This window comes from Anguilla anguilla, chromosome 2, assembly GCF_013347855.1.
Source record: "Anguilla anguilla isolate fAngAng1 chromosome 2, fAngAng1.pri, whole genome shotgun sequence".
Lineage (NCBI taxonomy): Eukaryota > Metazoa > Chordata > Actinopteri > Anguilliformes > Anguillidae > Anguilla > Anguilla anguilla.
In genome coordinates, this window is record NC_049202.1 from 64,552,844 (window position 1) to 64,573,631 (window position 20,788).

Here is a 20,788-nt window from a genome sequence, read left to right on the forward strand (position 1 = left end):
CAGCCCTGAGTCCCTGTCCTGTCTAGTCCAGCCCTGAGCCCCTGTCCTGTCTAGTACAGCCTTGAGTCCCTGTCCAGTCTAGTCCAGCCCTGAGTCCCTGTCCTGTCCAGTATTGTTCCTGCCCCAGTCCTGTTCCTGCTCTGTGTCCAGTCCCTGTTCCTGTCTGAGTCCTGTTCCCCTGTCAGAGTCCGGTCCAGAGTCCTGTTCCTGTGTTCTGTCCCTGTTCTTGTCAAGTCCAGTCCTGAGTCCTGCCTCCAGCCCCCACCCTCTGTTCACTCCCTCTCCGGGTCAGCCTCCTGGGACGTCCAGGAGCCGTCCCTTGGGGGGGGGGTACTGTCATGGTCCTGCGTTCCTGTCTGCATTTTCCCTGTTGGGCCGCCAGATGGCGGCACTTCTGTTTTGTGTCCTGATCCCCCTGTGTTAATTGTATGATTGTTTCCAATTGTCCAATCATTGTTTTCTGGCTGTCTCGTTTTCCCTTCCCCTTCCGTGGCCTGATTGTTCATGGTGCCCTCCTGTGTCTCGTCAGTGTGTTCTATTTAAGTTGCCCTCTTCCTTGACTCAGGTGCTGGATTCTTGTGGTAATGTCTGGTTGTTCTGTGCTCCCCTCCTCAAGTTCCTGCTCCATGCGTTCCTGTCTATGTTCTGGTTTCCTTGTGTTTGTTTCCACTCTTTTGAATGTATGTATTCTGCCCGCTTCGGTCCTGTTTGGACTGCAAATTCAGTGCTCAGTGCTCTTCAAATGGACGAGGCTGTGCACGTGCTATTGCAAATGAGATCTTTCTGTGTTGAAGTAGTTCCTGATAAAATTTTCATTCTATTTATATCATACATGGTGCATATAATGGGAACATTGTGCAGTTCTGGCAGGCCACTATATTCAAGGGCCATGTTTTGCACTTACTGTATGCCCTTACTCACGAAAATGCATGAAACACATTAGTATTACCTAGCTGGCATTTTCAGGTGTCTGCTTCTGGAACGCATGTACCTAACTTTAATGTTTTACAGTGGGTATATGTTTGGTGAAACTGAGAAGTGAAACATAACAAATATGTGTTAAAGTTAGTCAGTGAGTTCTGTCTTATGTGGATTCAATTTTTGGCTGGACCGCAACAAACTCAAATGTCTGTGACTGAAGTAACACCATTGGTCGGCCGATTTATGAAGTTACACCATTGGTCGGCCGAGTTATGAAGTTACACCATTGGTCGGCTGGATGGCGTGTCTTAGGTCCAGGGATATATTAGGTTTTCACCTGGTCTTGTTTTTTTTTTTTTTTGATGATTGGAAATTCCATTACATTTGATCCATGAAAGTAAAATACTTTTGTAAATGGGAAAATGTGTGGTTGATTACTTGTGGATAGTAATGTGGTGGGTCGGGTGTGTTATATGGTAACTTTGTGCAACATGGTATTGAATGTGGGTTTACAGACATAGTGTGTTTGGGTGGGATATTTTCCTCACCTGTGCTATACTCAATGTACTGTGTGGTGCAGTGTTATATAAAGTAAGGTTTAAACACCTGATGCACTATACAATCTAATACTTGTTTTAGGATGATGTTTTGAATTCCATTTTTAATTCAAGTTGGTAATTTAATAAAGTTGAATAATATTTCATAAGGCTGCATGCATAAAAATACAAAGTTTTAATTTAACCTCCCATTATAAAAATTAAGGAAATTAATCGCAAACAAAATAAAATAAACAATTTATCTGAGTGAAATGTTTGTGCTTGCCAAAAGCCTCAAAAGACAGGAAATGAATTGATCAACCCTAACACTAACACCAGCCTGTTTAGCATAAAGATGTATTAGCAGAAAGCTAACTTCTACAGCTGTGTGTATGTCTACTGTACTTCAAACAACATGTACTTACTACTGGTCAGACTTCTTAAGATTCAAACTTTTCCTCAAAGAGCCTAATTCATATTCTTCAGAGTAGTGACTATCATATTAATGTTTCCACTGTGAAGAATAAATACTGATGTTAATATAGTTACAGGTAACATTCCCAGATGGTCATGATGCCATTCGAATGACCCCTCATCGTCCAGAGAACCAAAAAATGTTAACTGTTAATATTTCGCTTGCACATAACCAAAATTTGGTCTTATTTATATCCAGTTATTTGCACAGTATTAAGATGGCAGAATATTATTTGGATAAATTCAGCAGATAAAATATAAATATATAGATTACATTATAATATTCATTCCTCACAAAAGAGATTTGTTGTTGTCTCTACAGTATCACTGAGTGACTATTTGCACAGTGAACTTTGATCTGCCAATTACATTTTGACAGATACTAGTAATTATGCATCTACATACTTCTGCATACTACGTACTTCTTAGCAGACACTTTTTTATATTTTTAACCATATGTAGTCCAATGAGCCAATTCACAATATTTATGCTGTAAGTGCTGTACCAACTAAACCATAGGACTACTTGTTTGATATTTATGATGTAATGTAGTAACTATATGACCTGAAGTACTGAGTTGAAAATTAGATTTATATCCTTAAGAGATCATAGCAATATACTCAACACTCGACACTCTGTAATATACCATCAAATACAGGAGCTATCAGTTAATCACACCAGTTTAATAATTGGATGCTAGGTACCAACACAGTTGAAAGAGTGATACAAAATATGTGGTCTCAAATAGCACACATGGCCATTTTGGAAGTGAAGCATGCTTTATGAAAGTGAGAAGTCTGGTTGGCTTTAATATCCATAAATGACAAAATTCTGTACAGAGCATTACTCTTAAGAGTGTGATTCTTAAGATGATCTTAAAGAAATCTTCCCAGTGTTGAATACATGCTGTTTGAGGTACAGCATATGTGGAGCTGTAGCAGTTGTAAAAGATCTGTGCTGATACACCTTCATGGAGAGCAGGCTGATATTAGCATCAGGGCTGGTCAGTTTATTTTCCTGACTTTTAACATTTTTGGCAAACAAAACCGTTTCACTTAAAACATACCTTTGTGATTGATCATCATATAAATCAAACCACGCCTTTCCTATGCATGTCTGTGTGGCCACTAGTTATGAAAATGGAGTGGAGTATGACAAGCCGTTTTAGCTTAAATTCATTTCTAGAGGATATCACAAATTCAATTCTAACTAGTTAGAATGCAAATTCTTGATATCAGAAATTTAATTGTAACTAGCTAGAATGTGTAGTTCTGATATCCGAAATTAGATTTTAACTAGTTGAAATGCATATGATTGATATTGGAAATTCAATTTTCACTAGTTAAAAAGCCAATTCATGATATCAGAAATTCTATTTTAACTAGTGAGATTTAAAACGTTTTTTCTCATTAACTTCAATGGGAGTTGGAATTTGACCTAGTTAAAATGCCAATTTCTGATATCAACAATATAACTTCAACTAGATAAATTACCAATTTCTGATATCATGAATTCAATTTGAACTAGTTATATTTGGATTTCTTTATATCATGAATTCAATTTTAACTAGTTTAAATTAAATTAATGATATCAACAATATGCTTTTAACTAGTTTTAATTAGAATGTCCAATTTTAACTAGTTAAAATACAATTCTTGATATCAAGAATTCCTATTTTAACTAGTTGAAATTGAATTCTTGATATCAAAAATGAAAGGTCCCATTTCCTCTCTTAGAGAAAAGTGTGGTGATGAAAAAGGTATAGGATTTTTCAATATAGCTTTTTGTTTTGATTAGTAGTAAGACTTCGGTCCTGCTAATCACTTAGCTGCATTCTTTATTTTACTTTAAATGCCGTTTTGCCTTCCTCGTTACGAGGCACCTTTTCTTTGCTTTTCTTCTGACTGCACTGCAGTCGTACTAAATTTCTACTCACTCCTTATGCTTTAGATCCCTGTCCCGCTGAGGCTATTACTTTGTGTTGGGATATTCTCCCTTAGGAGTTGAGTCTTTTCTTTTTGTTACCCCTTCCTCGAGTCTCTTACTGAGACCTAGTGGTTTCCACTTTGGTGGTAACTTAAAAGAAACCCCCTTTTGAATTCACTTGTAGTTGCATGTGGTCGTTAACACTTCCCCACCCTCACACCCATTGAAATGAATGGGGCTTGAATTATAACTAGTTAAAATTAAATTCCTGATAACAAGAATTCCAATTTTAAGTAGTTAAAATGTCATTATTGATATCAAAAACCAGTTGAATAAAAGCTTAAACGGCATGCCATACAGGAGCATTAACAGTACTCCTCTTAACATATAACCTGACCTGAATCTCTTTGGAAAATATCCGGCTGTGTAAATGGAAAATGTGTGAAGTTGAATCTGTTATCCATCCAACCATAAACACCTCAGACCAGGCTATTACATAAGTGTCAAATCCTGATAAAATACGTACAAGTAAACATCCACACACAGGCACCAAGATTTAGATGCTAGCTATTTATTAACTTCCATGCTGAGTGAGATTGTACAGACAGAAGCGCAATGTTGTAGAGAAACAAAAGATTAAAGGCATGATGTTTGGGAGGTGCAGACAAAATGCAGTTGTAGCACATCTGCAGGGATCGAAGCAGGGAGCCGAGCAGCCAACCGGGAGTCAGAAGTGGGATGTCTATTTCTTGGTTGGTTTGTCAGATGGTCTCACACTTATGTCTCGGACCCTGGCTTCTCCCCCAAACGAAATGTATTTGTATGCCATGCTACCCAGACGGTTGGGGAACTGCACCATGCTGCCATTTGACAGATAAATGTCAAAAGTGTCAGAGTTGAAGACAATGGTCACCTGGGAGATAGAATGAGAGAACATAAGAAAGTTAAAAAGAGGGATGTGGAAAAAAGGCAGGAGAGGTAAGATACCAAAGAAGAACGTTAACACAGTCCAACTCACAGAGAACACACTAAAACACCACACCTGCAGTTTAAAACAATGAACCCACAACAGATCTATGAATAAAAAAATATTCAAATCTTAACAGTGCAGTTTTGTGCTTCATATTTAGGCTACATATTTATCTTTTGTTGGGAATATTTATTTTCAGAAATTTCTCAAATAAAAAACATAACACTGGAGGAAATGTAGAATAGTTTGGTATTAATTACTGTGGAGAGCATTCAGTGGTGCCAATTCATCATTGGAGGTTCTCATAACCAAACACCACTCTGAATGATTTGACTGAAATATTTGTCATGAAGCTCTGCTGTCCTGGTACAGAATTTCAGACCTCTTTTTAAAGGGTCAATATATCTTGCATGCAGAATTGTGAAGGTCAATTATCCATAGGATGGTGCCTAACAATTCTTGGGTGAAATTTCTCATCATTTTGTATGATGCAAAGGCTTTTCATTTAGCCGTTTCAGGCTGATCCATTGAACGCAGGTGCAAAGGAGTGAGGGCCTACAACTCAGTGTGTCCCTGTCCCAGGCCTCACCTCAAAGTCCTGCCCTGCCTCAAAGGGGAATTCTTTGCTTCTCTGCTCTTCTTGCCAGGTTTCATCTTTTTTGGTGTTCAGGACGATGGTGCGGACGTCCCCAGCATAGTTGAAGCGTGGGTTGAAGTGCAGTGCGATGAGGTCACTGGAGTGGCCCACGTTGATCGCGAAACTGTGAGATAAAGGGAGCCGCACAAGGGAAGGTAACCGACCAGAAAGCAGGAAATGATGAGATCTTTTGTTTTTTTTTAAATGGATGGTCATAGATGAAGTCAGTAAGTGGTTTTGTGAATACAGTAAACAGGCCTCATAGCAATAAAGTACTGGCTTACCGAATCACAGAGGATTGGATAACACCTTTGACACACAGTTCCATTCCTGACCTAAAGGTCAGGTTTCTCAACTGCATTGGTAGCTAAAAAAGACAAAAAAGCAGACACACTTATAGTGCAAGCACAAAGATTTCCTTCTGTACATGCAAACCGCTTTCACACTGATGCATGTATTTCTCTTGTGATTATGTGCAGTAAGAAGACGGCCAAATATGTCTGCATTCCGTACAATGACTCTTTTACTTCTCTCAGGCATTTGAAGTGAGAAAGTCGCCATTTTCATAGTTCAATGATAAATTACACAATTTTCTCAGGAGGGAAGCTATGAGCAAGGAATGCCCCCCATGATAAGCAGAGCTGGTGATAGCTGCACACTGAGCTACAAGGGCTCCGTTTGGTGAATGCTTAAGTACTAAACAATTAGATAAATAATTAATATCGGTTTCAACTTTCTCTTCGCTTTATCTATTGTGTAAATATCCTCTTTCTTTATGTCACATTAAGTATATTTCAACTGTAAGATGGATTTGGATTCTCTAAATCTGAACAAATTACTCTATGCACATCATTTACAGCATTCTGTAGGCATTCTTTTTCAGCTTTTTCATATGAAAAATTCTCTATAGTTACACCCATTTTGGCTGTTCAGCTGCGGACTCTTCACTACAGTACAGTTCTGGTTGCAAAGTGAAGTGAAATGTGAGGCAAGATTCACGTATTTATGTGCAATTGAGACAAGCAACGGTTTGCATTTGCAAGCTCTAACCAATCACATCGATGAGTAAATAATAGGCCTAGAGCAATTATGCATATATTATAAGCCATGAGCTTACATTTGAATGACATGTTTGCCAATAGAAGCAATATGCCTGCAGTTGAATCTTCTCAGCTTGATTTGTTTCAGAATTCTATGTAAAGAGAATATGTAAAACATGTTCATTTTATCTGTTCAGGTAACACTTAGTAGCACTTGTTTTCAATTAATGATGTGCACTGTTACTTTGCTCTTAATTTCTGTTTCACAAGTTGAACAGTTGAGACGTTCCGATGTAAGTTCAGTAAGTGTAGTTTAAGTAACTTTTACACTTTACTGCCTTTGTTACATTTACATTTCCTACTTTTTAAACGTCAGTCTCTTTATATTGAATGCTTCACAAATGGTCCCAAACTCAAACTATCAATGTTATGTTTATTACAATTTTACAAAATAACCTTTCACTGATTCAGCAGTATTTGCAGTTCAATCCATCTTTGTGCCTCCCTTACTCTACTGGAACCAGCCAGCACTTCTAACCCATTGTTGCATTTGAGGGCACACGCAGAACCTACTCAATTCTCAAGATATCTCCCCAACCTCAAATTTATGTCCCGTGTGTGTTACTGTTATTATAAATCATGTTCCATGTGTGTTCTCTTTCCATAAATCATAATTCATTTAGGTGCAGTTAAAATCCATACAATCAAGAAGCGCTAGTGTTTTTATTGCAGTGCTAATTGTTTTTCATTTACTTTCTTCATATTTGCTTAATTCCATTAAGTTCCAGTAGTTTTTTTGTTTAATTTATTCTTTGAATAAACCTGTTATGTTCTGTTAACACTCTGTTATGTTCTGGCACAACACGACCACACATTTGAAAGAAAGCGCTTATGTTGGAATATGAGTGGCCAGGCTAGAATATGCCATCGAGCTAAAATAGAGATGAATGATTGAGGGTTGTTCTTTTACATTTTTGCCCAATAGCAGACTCTTTCCATTAGCATGAACCCTGCTTGGTGTTAAGCTCATTCAAAACCCATTTTGCATTTCTGTTCTCTTCTCCAGAAGCCTCATCCAGCGCCGTCTCTTGCCTTGTTCAAGCCCATCTCATTATACAACCCAAAGGCCTTGATGCATTGCATCAGCCGCACCTTTTTTGAATAGGAATTTGTGCTTTTTTGTTTGCAATTTCTGGTTTAGCAGCTTGGATAATTCCCTATGCAATTCTCTGCATGCTTCAATAGATTCACCATTACCTGTCTCTTATTATTTATCTTATGTTCGACATATGAAACCAGGCCACTCAGCGGGAAATGGGCTCCCTCTCTATATCTCCCTTGATTTTGCCCAACTGGTCTGTTCTTCCTCATCATTTGAGTTTTTTTCTTTTTTTTTTTGTGCCAGCTGGTGAGTTCTTACCTCACTTGCTGATTTTTTTGTGTTCCTGCTGGGAGTTACCTAATTTTTTCAATGGCCTGTTTCTGTCAAGTGTCTCTGTGAAACTTTGACATCAGAAATGTGTAATTGAACTGAATATTTGACAACTGCTTGTAAAATCATGGTCTAGTCCTTTTTTAGCACAATGGATGCACTGTATCCATTGTGCTAATCTCAATGTAAATAAAGCCCCATCTTCAACAGAACTGTGCTATTAATTTGTATGCAGTAATTAATGGCACAGGTCTCTTTGAATGCTGGAGTGTGCATTTGCAATGGTAATCTCCATTTTTTTACAGTCGGGCAAATGCTGGGAGGCTATGGATACGAAGGCCTTAAAGTCCTACAAAGAGCATCCAATATGGATATAAATACTCATATTAAAGCTGACAATCTACACGTTCACCTCGTGTTCCTTGCTTTCATTTCAAAAGAGCAAAAACATGATGGCCAGATCAAATAGATTTAGATGAAATAGTTTTCATGTAGAAAATCCTATAGGGCTTTTGGGGCCCATAGTCCTGTGGGATCTCTTGCAGGAATCCTGCAGCACTCAGGACAGACAACACTAATGGAATTAAATCCCAGAAGGTGTCCTATAGAAATGCATCAGACACAGTCTGTGCTCACTGTCGGTACGCCAGAATCCTGCAGTGGTTTAATAGAGCCTGCAGCAATCTGCTTGTTCTGCAGGAATATCAAAATTCTAAAGTTTTGATCCTATAGGATTCAAAAGGGATATATGCAAGATTGTATAAAATCCTACAGGACTGTAGACTGATATCCTACAGGTATTTATGAGTCCTCACCTACAGGAATTTGACACTTTTTTGGCACAATTCCTTCAGGACACCTCCACAATTCCTTCACAAATGGCAGAAGTTCCTGAACAACTTCTTTAAAAAAATAAATAAATGAGGGGTCGCAGTGGATTTTTGAATGAAAATGAAATTAAAAATGAAAATGTTAAATTATATCATAAATTTTTTTTGCTCTGCAACATTCTTTGCATAAATAACCAGAAAATTCAGATATCACCACTTGGTGTTTGTGCCAGAACAGAACTGAGTAGTGTTGCAGATTTATTCAGTTGATAAAACCAGATCATCTTCAATTCAAAGGAACTCGCATAAAAAACATCTTCACTAAAAACACAAACACAAACACAACACTGCAATAGCTAAATTATTTTTTGTTCATTATATAGATTTTAACTGCCCCTCAATTAGGTCACGTAGCCATGACACTACTATAGACTGTTTGATTTCTAAACATATTTTATAAATCATTCTTAATAAGTGATCACGTTATGAAAATAGCCGTCTGATACCAGAAGCTATTTAAAGGACAGTTCAGTCAGGACCGCTGTCATCAAAGTAAGATCTTTATTGACAATAAAGGCAATATATTTATGTTTGGAGGTATGGCTCTGTTCTGGAAGCCTTCCCACCAACCATGCAGCAAGCGTGGATAAGGCCGGGAGGCCAGCAGCCAAACCCCCCTAGAGGGATACACACAGAACAGATCCAGCAGCAATGCAAATTATTAACTCATAAGGATGGAGCTGGGGTGGTGGAGGGGATTTATAAAGCAATGTGCAGGAAGTTTGCATGCAGGAGGAGCAGCCAAATGAGTAGAGGGAGGCTATTTAAGTAGATTATTATGTGAATGTACTGTGTGACGACTATCTGCCCTGTCTGCTTATGTGGTTTGTGTGGATGCTGTCTTTGCTGTCTTGGCAGGTACTGGAGGTGGGCGTGGCAGAGTTATCAGGAACACTGGCAACACCGTGTGTGCCAGTGGTCTTTATCTTCTTGGAGCTCAGTTGCTGTTGGCTCTCCTCCCTGAGACACCCTTTGGTTTTTGGTTTGCGTTTGGCTTGTGTTTCTACACATGCCACTGTTAGTTTCGGTTCCCTTATGGTATTCCTTTTTCTTTTAATAAATTGTTTGTTAATTGGCTTGGTTGTGTCTGCCTCCCACTTTTGACATGGCCCCATCAGCTGGAAGCGGCTTGAATCTTGTGGCCTGCCAGAACTGCAGGATGTTCCCATTATATGCACCATGTATGATATAAATAGAATGAAAATTTTATCAGGAACTACTTCAACACAGAAAGATCAGCTCATTTGAGATAGCACGTGCACAGTCAAAACTGTAGAACTGTTAGTCAAAAAGCAGCCTCGTCCATTTGAAGAGCACTGAGCACTGAATTTGCAGTGGTAATCTCAAAGCAAATGTAGCGCACACTCATATTCAAAAGGACAATTCCATTATTTCATAAGCAGTAGTCAACTAATGGCACAGTCCTGTTGAAGAATAAAACTGCACAGCATTTACCCGACTGTAAAAAAATGGAGATTACCATTGCAAATGCACACTCCAGCATTCAAAGAGACCTATGCCATTATATTACTGCATACAAATTAATAGCACAGTTCTGTTGAAGATGGGGCTTTATTTACATTGAGATTAGCACAATGGATACAGTGCATCCATTGTGCTAAAAAAAGGACTAGACCATGATTTTACAAGCAGTTGTCAAATATTCAGTTCAATTACACATTTCTGATGTCAAAGTTTCACAGAGACACTTGACAGAAACAGGCCATTGAAAAAATTAGGTAACTCCCAGCAGGAACACAAAAAAATCAGCAAGTGAGGTAAGAACTCACCAGCTGGCACAAAAAAAAGAAAAAAACTCAAATGATGAGGAAGAACAGACCAGTTGGGCAAAATCAAGGGAGATATAGAGAGGGAGCCCATTTCCCGCTGAGTGGCCTGGTTTCATATGTCGAACATAAGATAAATAATAAGAGACAGGTAATGGTGAATCTATTGAAGCATGCAGAGAATTGCATAGGGAATTATCCAAGCTGCTAAACCAGAAATTGCAAACAAAAAAGCACAAATTCCTATTCAGAAAAGGTGTGGCTGATGCAATGCATCAAGGCCTTTGGGTTGTATAATGAGATGGGCTTGAACAAGGCAAGAGACGGAGCTGGATGAGGCTTCTGGAGAAAAGAACATAAATGCAAAATGGGTTTTGAAAGAGCTTAACACCAAGCAGGGTGCATGCTAATGGAAAGAGTCTGCTATTGGGCAAAAATGTAAAAGAACAACCCTCAATCATTCATCTCTATTTCAGCTCGATGGCATAATCGAGCCTGGCCACTCATATTCCAACATAAGCGCTTTCTTTCAAAAGTGTGGTCGTGTTGTGCCAGAACATAACAGAGTGTTAACAGAACATAACAGGTTTATTCAAAGAATAAACGAAACTAAAAAACTACTGGAACTTAATGGAATTAAGCAAATATGAAGAAAGTAAATGAAAAACAATTAGCACTGCAATAAAAACATTAGCGCTTCTTGATTGTATGGATTTTAACTGCACCTAAATTAATTATGATTTATGGAAAGAGAACACACATGGAACATGATTTATAATAACAGTAACACACACGGGACATAAATTTGAGGTTGGGGAGATATCTTGAGAATTGAGTAGGTTCTGCGTGTGCCCTCAAATGCAACAATGGGTTAGAAGTGCTGGCTGGTTCCAGTAGAGTAAGGGAGGCACAAAGATGGATTGAACTGCAAATACTGCTGAATCAGGGAAAGGTTATTTTGTAAAATTGTAATAAACATAACATTGATAGTTTGAGTTTGGGACCATTTGTGAAGCATTCAATATAAAGAGACTGACGTTTAAAAAGTAGGAAATGTAAATGTAACAAAGACAGTAAAGTGTAAAAGTTACTTAAACTACACTTACTGAACTTACATCTGAACGTCTCAACTGTTCAACTTGTGAAAAAGAAATTAAGAGCAAAGTAACAGTGCACATCATTAATTGAAAACAAGTGCTACTAAGTGTTACCTGAACAGATAAAATGAACATGTTTTACATATTCTCTTTACATAGAATTCTGAAACAAATCAAGCTGAGAAGATTCAACTGCAGGCATATTGCTTCTATTGGCAAAGATGTCATTCAAATGTAAGATCACGGCTTATAATATATGCATAATTGCTCTAGGCCTATTATTTTCTCATCGATGTGATTGGTTAGAGCTTGCAAATGCAAACCGTTGCTAGTCTCAGTTTCACATAAATACGTGAATCTTGCCTCACATTTCACTTCGCTTTGCAACCAGAACTGTACTGTAGTGAAGAGTCCGCAGCTGAACAGCCAAGATGGGTGTAAGTATAGAGAATTTTTCATTTGAAAAAGCTGAAAAAAGAATGCCTACAGAATGCTGTAAATGATGTGCATAGAGTAATTTGTTCAGATTTAGAGAATCCAAATCCATCTTACAGTTGAAATATACTTAATGTGACATAAAGAAAGAGGATATTTACACAATAGATAAAGCGAAGAGAAAGTTGAAACCGATATTAATTATTTATCTAATTGTTTCGTAATTAAGCATTCACCAAACGGAGCCCTTGTAGCTCAGTGTGCAGCTATCACCAGCTCTGCTTATCATGGGGGGCATTCCTTGCTCATAGCTTCCCTCCTGAGAAAATTGTGTAATTTATCATTGAACTATGAAAATGGCGACTTTCTCACTTCAAATGCCTGAGAGAAGTAAAAGAGTCATTGTACGGAATGCAGACATATTTGGCCGTCTTCTTACTGCACATAATCACAAGAGAAATACATGCATCAGTGTGAAAGCGGTTTGCATGTACAGAAGGAAATCTTTGTGCTTGCACTATAAGTGTGTCTGCTTTTTTGTCTTTTTTAGCTACCAATGCAGTTGAGAAACCTGACCTTTAGGTCAGGAATGGAACTGTGTGTCAAAGGTGTTATCCAATCCTCTGTGATTCGGTAAGCCAGTACTTTATTGCTATGAGGCCTGTTTACTGTATTCACAAAACCACTTACTGACTTCATCTATGACCATCCATTTAAAAAAAAAAAAAAGATCTCATCATTTCCTGCTTTCTGGTCGGTTACCTTCCCTTGTGCGGCTCCCTTTATCTCACAGTTTCGCGATCAACGTGGGCCACTCCAGTGACCTCATCGCACTGCACTTCAACCCACGCTTCAACTATGCTGGGGACGTCCGCACCATCGTCCTGAACACCAAAAAAGATGAAACCTGGCAAGAAGAGCAGAGAAGCAAAGAATTCCCCTTTGAGGCAGGGAAGGACTTTGAGGTGAGGCCTGGGACAGGGACACACTGAGTTGTAGGCCCTCACTCCTTTGCACCTGCGTTCAATGGATCAGCCTGAAACGGCTAAATGAAAAGCCCTTGCATCATACAAAATGATGAGAAATTTCACCCAAGAATTGTTAGGCACCATCCTATGGATAATTGACCTTCACAATTCTGCATGCAAGATATATTGACCCTTTAAAAAGAGGTCTGAAATTCTGTACCAGGACAGCAGAGCTTCATGACAAATATTTCAGTCAAATCATTCAGAGTGGTGTTTGGTTATGAGAACCTCCAATGATGAGGCTTTCCACATTAATTAATACCAAACTCTTCATTTCCTCCAGTGTTGTTTTTTATTTGAGAAATTTCTGAAAATAAATATTCCCAACAAAAGATTACATTACATTACATTATAGGCATTTAGCAGACGCTCTTATCCAGAGCGACGTACAACAAGTGCATAGGTTTCATGATGTAGAGGCGCAAAAGAAACACTAGAGTGAAGTAAGGATCGTAGTGCCAGAAGTGACCACATCGATCAGGACTCCAACCCTGTAGAGTAAGCTTGTTCAGCAAGCAAGAATCCTACCAAGTACAAACTAGCACTGGAATCACACCTAATCATACAAAAACAATCCTGCCAGATACACTAACATAATCAAATTATCCTAGCTAGGTACAGTGAGCTGAACTATAGGCTAGGGAGGGGTGGGGAGAGGTGCAGCCTGAAGAGATGAGTCTTCAGTCTGCGTTTGAAAGTGGTGAGATTCTCTGCTGTTCTGACCATCACGGGGAGGTCATTCCACCAGCGGGGGGCTAGGACAGACAGCAGACGGGAGCGGGAAGTGCAGACGCGAAGAGGGGGAGGTGCCAAGCGTCCAGAGGTGGCAGAACGGAGAGGTCTGGCTGGTGTGTAGGGTCTGATGATCCTCTGAATGTACCCTGGTGCTGACCCCTTAGCTGCCTGGTATGCAAGCACCAAGGTCTTAAATTTGATGCGAGCCATAACAGGCAGCCAGTGGAGGTCAGTGAGCAGGGGGGTGACATGGGAATGTCTGGGGAGGTTGTAGACCAGACGCGCTGCAGCATTCTGGATGAGCTGCAGGGGTCTGATGGCGGATGCTGGCAGACCAGCCAGTAGCGAGTTGCAGTAGTCCAAGCGGGACAGGACCATCGCTTGAACCAGGAGCTGGGTTGCGTAGGTGATGAGGAAGGGGCGGATTCTCCGGATGTTGTACAGGAAGAACCTGCACGTTCGACTCACCGCCGTGATGTTCTGGGAGAGGGACAGTCTGTTGTCCATCACCACTCCAAGGTTTTTGGCAGTGGGTGATGATGACACCACAGTGTCCCCTAGGGAAATAAAAAAGTCGAGAAGGTTAGAGGATGGAGCAGGGATGAAGATCATCTCCGTCTTGCCTGGGTTCAGCTTAAGATGGTGGTTATCCATCCAGCTCTGGATGTCCCTCAGGCAAGCAGAGATGCGAGCAGAGACCTGAGTGTCAGAGGGCGGAAAGGAGAGAAAGAGTTGGGTGTCATCGGCATAACAATGATAGGACAACCCATGGGCAGAGATTACAGGACCAAGAGATTGGGTGTACAGGGAGAATAGGATGGGACCAAGGACAGAGCCCTGGGGAACTCCTGTGGCAAGGGGGCGAGGTGCTGATACTGCACCAGCCCAGGTGACTTGGAAGGAGCGACCGGAGAGGTAGGACTCAATCCAGTCTAGTGCGGTGCCACAGATCCCCATAGCTGCCAGGGAGGACAGGAGGATGGGGTTGTTGACGGTGTCAAAGGCAGCAGAAAGGTCTAGGAGGATCAGGACAGATGAATGGGAGGCTGCTTGTGCGGCGTGAAGCGACTCATTGACCGAGAGGAGTGCGGTCTCTGTTGAGTGGCCAGGTCTGAAGCCAGACTGATAGGGGTCTAGGAGGTTGTTCAGGGAGAGAAAAGAGGAGAGTTGATTAGAAGCAGCTCGTTCAATTGTTTTGGATAGGAAAGGGAGAAGGGAGACAGGGCGGTAGTTCTGGATGACAGAGGGATCCAGAGTGGGCTTTTTCAACAGTGGGGTGATGTGGGCCAGCTTGAAAGAAGAGGGGAAACATCCAGAAGACAAGGAGGAGTTTACGAGGGAGGTGACATATGGGAGGATGTCAGGTGTGATAGTCTGAAGGAGAGAGGAAGGGATGGGGTCAAGAGCACAGGTGGTAGGGCGGTGGGAGATAAATATGTAGCCTAAATATGAAGCACAAAACTGCACTGTTAAGATTTGAATATTTTCTTATTCATAGATCTGTTGTGGGTTCATTGTTTTAAACTGCAGGTGTGGTGTTTTAGTGTGTTCTCTGTGAGTTGGACTGTGTTAACGTTCTTCTTTGGTATCTTACCTCTCCTGCCTTTTTTCCACATCCCTCTTTTTAACTTTCCTATGTTCTCTCATTCTATCTCCCAGGTGACCATTGTCTTCAACTCTGACACTTTTGACATTTATCTGTCAAATGGCAGCATGGTGCAGTTCCCCAACCGTCTGGGTAGCATGGCATACAAATACATTTCGTTTGGGGGAGAAGCCAGGGTCCGAGACATAAGTGTGAGACCATCTGACAAACCAACCAAGAGATAGACATCCCACTTCTGACTCCCGGTTGGCTGCTCGGCTCCCTGCTTCGATCCCTGCAGATCCCAGTGCTTCTGTCTGTACAATCTCACTCAGCATGGAAGTTAATAAATAGCTAGCAACTAAATCTTGGTGCCTGTGTGTGGATGTTTACTTGTACGTATTTTATCAGGATTTGACACTTATGTAATAGCCTGGTCTGAGGTGTTTATGGTTGGATGGATAACAGATTCAACTTCACACATTTTCCATTTACACAGCCGGATATTTTCCAAAGAGATTCAGGTCAGGTTATATGTTAAGAGGAGTACTGTTAATGCTCCTGTATGGCATGCCGTTTAAGCTTTTATTCAACTGGTTTTTGATATCAATAATGACATTTTAACTACTTAAAATTGGAATTCTTGTTATCAGGAATTTAATTTTAACTAGTTATAATTCAAGCCCCATTCATTTCAATGGGTGTGAGGGTGGGGAAGTGTTAACGACCACATGCAACTACAAGTGAATTCAAAAGGGGGTTTCTTTTAAGTTACCACCAAAGTGGAAACCACTAGGTCTCAGTAAGAGACTCGAGGAAGGGGTAACAAAAAGAAAAGACTCAACTCCTAAGGGAGAATATCCCAACACAATGTAATAGTCTCAGCGGGACAAGGATCTAAAGCATAAGGAGTGACTAGAAATTTAGTACGACTGCAGTGCAGTCGGAAGAAAAGCAAAGAAAAGGTGCCTCGTAACGAGGAAGGCAAAACGGCATTTAAAGTAAAATAAAGAATGCAGCTAAGTGATTAGCAGGACCGAAGTCTTACTACTAATCAAAACAAAAAGCTATATTGAAAAATCCTATACCTTTTTCATCACCACACTTTTCTCTAAGAGAGGAAATGGGACCTTTCATTTTTGATATCAAGAATTCAATTTCAACTAGTTAAAATAGGAATTCTTGATATCAAGAATTGTATTTTAACTAGTTAGAATTGGACATTCTAATTAAAACTAGTTAAAATCATATTGTTGATATCATTCATTTAATTTAAACTAGTTAAATTGAATTCATGTTATAAAGAATTCCAAATTTAACTAGTTCACACTGAATTAATGATATCAGAAATTGGTAATTTATCTAGGTCAAATTCCAACTCCCATTGAAGTTAATGAGAAAAAACGTTTTAAATCTCACTAGTTAAAATAAAATTTCTGATATCATGAATTGGCTTTTTAACTAGTTAAAACTGAATTTCCAATATCAATCATATGCATTTCAACTAGTTAAAATCAAATTTCGGATATCAGATTCTAGCTAGTTACAATTAAATTTCTGAATTTCAAGAAATTCAAGAATTTGCATTCTTACTAGTTAGAATTGAATTTGTGATATCCTCTAGAAATGAATTTAAGCTAAAACGGCTTGCCATACTCCACTCCATTTCCATAACCAGTGGCCACACAGACATGCATAGGAAAGGCGTGGTTTGATTTATATGATGATCAATCACAAAGGTATGTTTTAGGTGAAACGGTTTTGTTTGCCAACAATGTTAAAAGTCAGGAAAATAAACTGATCAGCCCTGATGCTAATATCAGCCTGCTCTCCATGAAGGTGTATCAGCACAGATCTTTTACAACTGCTACAGCCCCGCATATGCTATACCTCAAACAGCATGTATTCAACACTGGGAAGATTGCTTTAAGATCATCTTAAGAATCACACTCTTAAGAGTAATGCTCTGTACAGAACTTTGTCATTTATGGATATTAAAGCCAACCAGACTTCTCACTTTCATAAAGCATGCTTCACTTCCAAAATGGCCATGTGTGCTATTTGAGACCACATATCTTGTATCACTCTTTCAACTGTGTTGGTACCTAGCATCCAATTATTAAACTGGTGTGATTAACTGATAGCTCCTGTATTTGATGGTATATTACAGAGTGTCGAGTGTTGAGTATATTGATATGATCTCTTAAGGATATAAATCTAATTTTCAACTCAGTACTTCAGGTCATATAGTTACTACATTACATCATAAATATCAAACAAGTAGTCCTATGGTTTAGTTGGTACAGCACTGCACTTACAGCATAAAGATTGTGAATTGGCTCATGGGACTACATATGGTTAAAAATATAAAAAAGTGTCTGCTAAGAAGTACGTAGTATGTAGAAGTATGTAGATGCATAATTAGTAATATCTGTCAAAATGTAATTGGCAGATTAAAGTCCACTGTGCAAATAGTCACTCAGTGATACTGTAGAGTCAACAACAAATCTCTTTTGTGAGGAATGAATATTATAATGTAATCTATATATTTATATTTTATCTGCTGAATTTATCCAATTAATATTCTGCCATCTTAATACTGAGCAAATAACTTTGAGAAAAATTTTGAATCTTAAGAAGTCTGACCAGTAGTAAGTACATGTTGTTTGAAGTACAGTTGAAACACAGCTGTAGAAGTTAGCTTTCTGCTAATACATCTTTATGCTAAACAGGCTGGTGTTAGTGTTAGGGTTGATCAATTCATTGCCTGTCTTTTGAGGCTTTTGGCAAGCACAAACATTTCACTCAGATAAATTGTTTATTTTATTTTGTTTGCGATTCATTTCCTTAGTTTTTATAATGGGAGGTTAAATTAAAACTTTGTATTTTTATGCATGCAGCCTTTTATGAAATATTATTCAACTTTATTAAATTATTACCAACTTGAATTAAAAATGGAATTCAAAACATCATCCTAAAACAAGTATTAGATTGTATAGTGCACCAGGTGTTTAAACCTTACTTTATATAACACTGCACCACACAGTACATTGAGTATAGCACAGGTGAGGAAAATATCCCACCCAAACACACTATGTCTGTAAACCCACATTCATTACCATGTTGCACAAAGATACCATATAAAACCCCGACCCACCACATTACTATCCACAAGTAATCAACCACACACTTTCCCATTTACAAAAGTATTTTACTTTCATGGATCAAATGTAATGGAATTTCCAATCATCAAAAAAAAAAAAACAAGACCAGGTGAAAACCTAATATATCCCTGGACCTAAGACACGCCATCCGGCCGACCAATGGTGTAACTTCATAACTCGGCCGACCAATGGTGTTACTTCATCACTCAGTCACAGACATTTGCGTTTGTTGCGGTCCAGCCAAAAATTGAATCCACATAAGACAGAACTCACTGACTAACTTTAACACATATTTGTTATGTTTCACTTCTCAGTTTCACCAAACATAAACCCACTGTAAAACATTAAAGTTAGGTACATGCGTTCCAGAAGCAGACACCTGAAAATGCCAGCTAGGTAATACTAATGTGTTTCATGCATTTTCGTGAGTAAGGGCATACAGTAAGTCCAAAACATTATTTAGCCATATAGGATATGCTCCTAGATCATCATCACTTTTGTTGTTCCTGAAACAACATCCCAATTAACCAATCATTTCCCTCTGATGTCATCAGCATGTTCCAAACAACCGTCCCCTGAGCCATTTTTAAATTCTCCAAAACTCCCTGCTTTTCAGAGAAATAAGATATTGCGTAGCTCCCCATTTCAGTTCATAACATTGAACAAAATGTATTATGTTGATTTAAAACAAAATAAAAAAATAAAGAAAACTGGGTGCCCTTGTTAAAATGTAGTAAGATGGGTGCTCTTGGAACTGGGAGAACAAAGCAAAAGCAAAGAAGCAAAACTGATTGTCATTCTAGGCAGTCAAAAAATAAAAATGAATGAAATGGATTGAATGCATTAAAAAGCTTCAGTGATCACATGGATAAACACACCGGATGGCAAGGACTCTTGGGAAGAGGGGCTGAGAAGCTTTCCCTTCCGGCCTGGGCAGGAGTTTAAGGTGAGGACGCGAACATGGACGTGGACGTGAACGTGGACGCGGACATGGCTATGGATGTGGATGTGGACGAGGACCCTGACTTTGAAGCCCTAACAGGAGCCTTCGTTTAAATCTCTGCACCCGATTTTCCCGCCGTGACAGCTCTCTACTTATTCCACTGAATGTCCCCAAATGCCAGATATTGAGCCAAATTTGTGTGTGGTTCAGTAGGTTATTATCACACATAGCCTCCTACCCGAAGGCTAGATTGCCTACAGTAGATTACTGCTGCCCCCTCTGGGGTCTCCTCTGGTAGACCTCGAGTTCTGGTTCTTCTGTGCCAGGTAGTCCTTGGAGCTGCTGATGCAGCTGTTCCCACAGGTGAGATGGGGTGGTGGGATCCTTAAATTACCATGATTCCCATGGGCTGGGGCAGGACGAGACCATCGCTTTTCCATGATAAATGTCTTTTCCATGATAAAAAATAATGTAAATGTTTGTTTCCTTTTTGTTTACTAATGAACTACATCAACTTGTAATGTATGCAATCACTTTTCTGTGCATAGCACATTTATAGCCGATATGATTAGGTTTTAATCAACATCACATTGATCACAATGACAAGTAGGCCTATACGCTATATCCAATCATCCATTATCTATACTCGCTCATCCTGGTCAGGGTCACAGGGGCACTGGAGCCTATCCCAGCGTGCTTTTGGCGAGAGGCACATACAGTACAGATAAAGTTAATTTAATGAACCAAGAAACACACGTGGAGCATGATTTATAGATCATAGTAACTCACATGGAACATAGATCTGAGGTTGGAATTGAGCGGGTGCTTTAAATAACTGCAGGTGCCCTCAAATGTAACAACGCATCGGTGTGGGCAGGTGCCAATACAGTGAGGCACATTATTAATAATTTATTTTGCTTTAGTCAGACAGAAAGAGTAATAGACCAAGAAGGGACCACAGCTGAGATAGGCGGAATCGTACGGGGGAAACACATATGACTGAATATCAGTGTTGTTTTCCTTTGCTTTCTCTTTAGAACCACACAAACACACAACCAGGCATAAACACAAACTTGTTAAAGAGCCATAACAGCAACTGTAGCAAGAGTGTCTTGCCATACTGTGTTGCAACGCGCCTTAAAGGCACAGTAAATCCTTTAGCACCTCATCCCGTCTCTGAATTCTCAC

At 39.5% G+C, this 20,788-nt stretch overlaps 2 protein-coding genes across 2 annotated transcripts; one reads left to right on the forward strand and one right to left on the reverse strand.

Moving 5' to 3' along the window:
* Positions 1–4,407: 4,407 nt before the first annotated feature.
* On the reverse strand, positions 4,408–5,826 carry LOC118221724 (galactose-binding lectin l-1-like). The gene is made up of 3 exons (XM_035407035.1): positions 5,749–5,826; positions 5,417–5,588; positions 4,408–4,770 (listed from the first exon to the last, which is right to left on the reverse strand). Exons 1-3 carry the CDS (start codon positions 5,823–5,825, stop codon positions 4,600–4,602), a joined length of 420 nt encoding a protein of 139 aa, XP_035262926.1. The 5' UTR covers position 5,826; the 3' UTR covers positions 4,408–4,599.
* A 6,242-nt stretch (positions 5,827–12,068) lies between these two features.
* On the forward strand, positions 12,069–15,859 carry LOC118221720 (galactose-binding lectin l-1-like). The gene is made up of 4 exons (XM_035407029.1): positions 12,069–12,147; positions 12,696–12,778; positions 12,939–13,110; positions 15,568–15,859. Exons 1-4 carry the CDS (start codon positions 12,142–12,144, stop codon positions 15,736–15,738), a joined length of 432 nt encoding a protein of 143 aa, XP_035262920.1. The 5' UTR covers positions 12,069–12,141; the 3' UTR covers positions 15,739–15,859.
* The last annotated feature ends 4,929 nt before the right edge of the window (positions 15,860–20,788 follow it).